Here is a 1,287-nt window from a genome sequence, read left to right on the forward strand (position 1 = left end):
AGCGCCATTGTTAGTATCAACCACTACCGTCAGCATCCTTCCGGCCAGTACCAAAGTGCAGCTTGGCGAACTCTTCGGCTTTTCTTGCATCAGTGAACACGGTCTCTGTGCCATTGAAAGTTACTCTCAACTTTGCTGGGAATAATGTTCCATACCGCACCCCTGGCTTGTCACGGAGTAATTCTCTTGCTCTATTGAAGGCTGCTCTGCGCTTTGCCACTTCAGGAGTAAAATCCGGAAATATACGGATCTTTTGGCCATTGTAGATTAGGTCCCGTCGTTCTGCAGCTTTCCTGAGGATAGTTGTCACGTCCCGAAAATAGTGGAGTCGCACTATGAGTGAACGCGGCGGGTCGGTATCATTCGGCCGCGTACGCAGCGCCCTGTGTGCACGATCTACAAGCGGGTATTCATCCATGGACAGCACCTCTTTCAGAAGCTCAGAAACAAATGTGTTCATCTCCTTGCCCCGCTCGGCCCCCTCTTTTAGACTGACAATCCGCACATTTTGTCTTCTAGATCGTCCCTCTAGATCCATACACTTATCTGTCAGCGCGTTCACTTCTGAGCATAGGCGTTTCACCTCTGATTGAAGCTTGGATATAGCATCCGATGAATGTGTGTTGCTCTAGATCTGCGAGGGTAGAGCCATGTTGCGCTGTAGTAGCTTGCAGGGCCTGAATAGCCGCCTGTGTTTCTGATTTAAGAGCGGAGATTTCCCCTCTTATAGTAGAAGCCATTTCTTCAGTCCGAGTGTCGATCGTCTGGCATATTTCTACCTTGGTAGCTTGTAGATCGGAACGTAACGAGTTAATGGCCTCCAGAATAGTAGCATCTGTCGATCGTTGCGAAACCTCGTCCAGCGGCCCAGCGTCGTCAGGAGAGCTCGGTGGAATGAGGCCTGCTTCGCACTGCTTTTTTCCTCTTGAGGTTTGTTGCTTCGAACTCGCTTTCATCTTGTCACCAATAAGTATGTAACAAACTTAAACTAACTATAGTTTAAATGAAACTTTTTATGCAGATATAGTCCTTCAAAATGCCAATTTATCTTTTATTTTTGCGGGAGCTGTAAAGGAGTGCGACCTATCGACCCATGGCTCACTAGCGCCCCCACAGTATGCTTAAGTGAATGGTATTTTTAAAACATTTTTATCAGTTTTATGCAATTTACAGGAAAAATAAGTCTGTTCCCTTTCAGTCGGTCACTCCAAGTCACGTCGGTGACAGACGAATTGGGATCTCGCTTAGAGAGACCAATCCACTTCGAGTGTAAACTAAACGAGCCAA

At 47.0% G+C, this 1,287-nt stretch overlaps 1 protein-coding gene across 1 annotated transcript in view; it reads left to right on the forward strand.

Annotated features, from left to right (window-relative positions):
- The first annotated feature begins 813 nt into the window (after nucleotides 1–813).
- LOC107738869 (zinc finger protein 804B-like) overlaps nucleotides 814–1,287 on the forward strand; it is a 103,322-nt gene continuing 102,848 nt past the window's right edge. Inside the window, exon 1 of the mRNA XM_016550770.1 lies at nucleotides 814–930. Within this exon, the coding sequence (XP_016406256.1) occupies nucleotides 814–930 (117 nt within the window). The remainder of the gene's footprint in view (nucleotides 931–1,287) is intronic.

This window comes from Sinocyclocheilus rhinocerous, unplaced genomic scaffold, assembly GCF_001515625.1.
Source record: "Sinocyclocheilus rhinocerous isolate Xijiao unplaced genomic scaffold, SAMN03320098_v1.1 scaffold2059, whole genome shotgun sequence".
Taxonomy (NCBI): Eukaryota; Metazoa; Chordata; class Actinopteri; order Cypriniformes; family Cyprinidae; genus Sinocyclocheilus; species Sinocyclocheilus rhinocerous.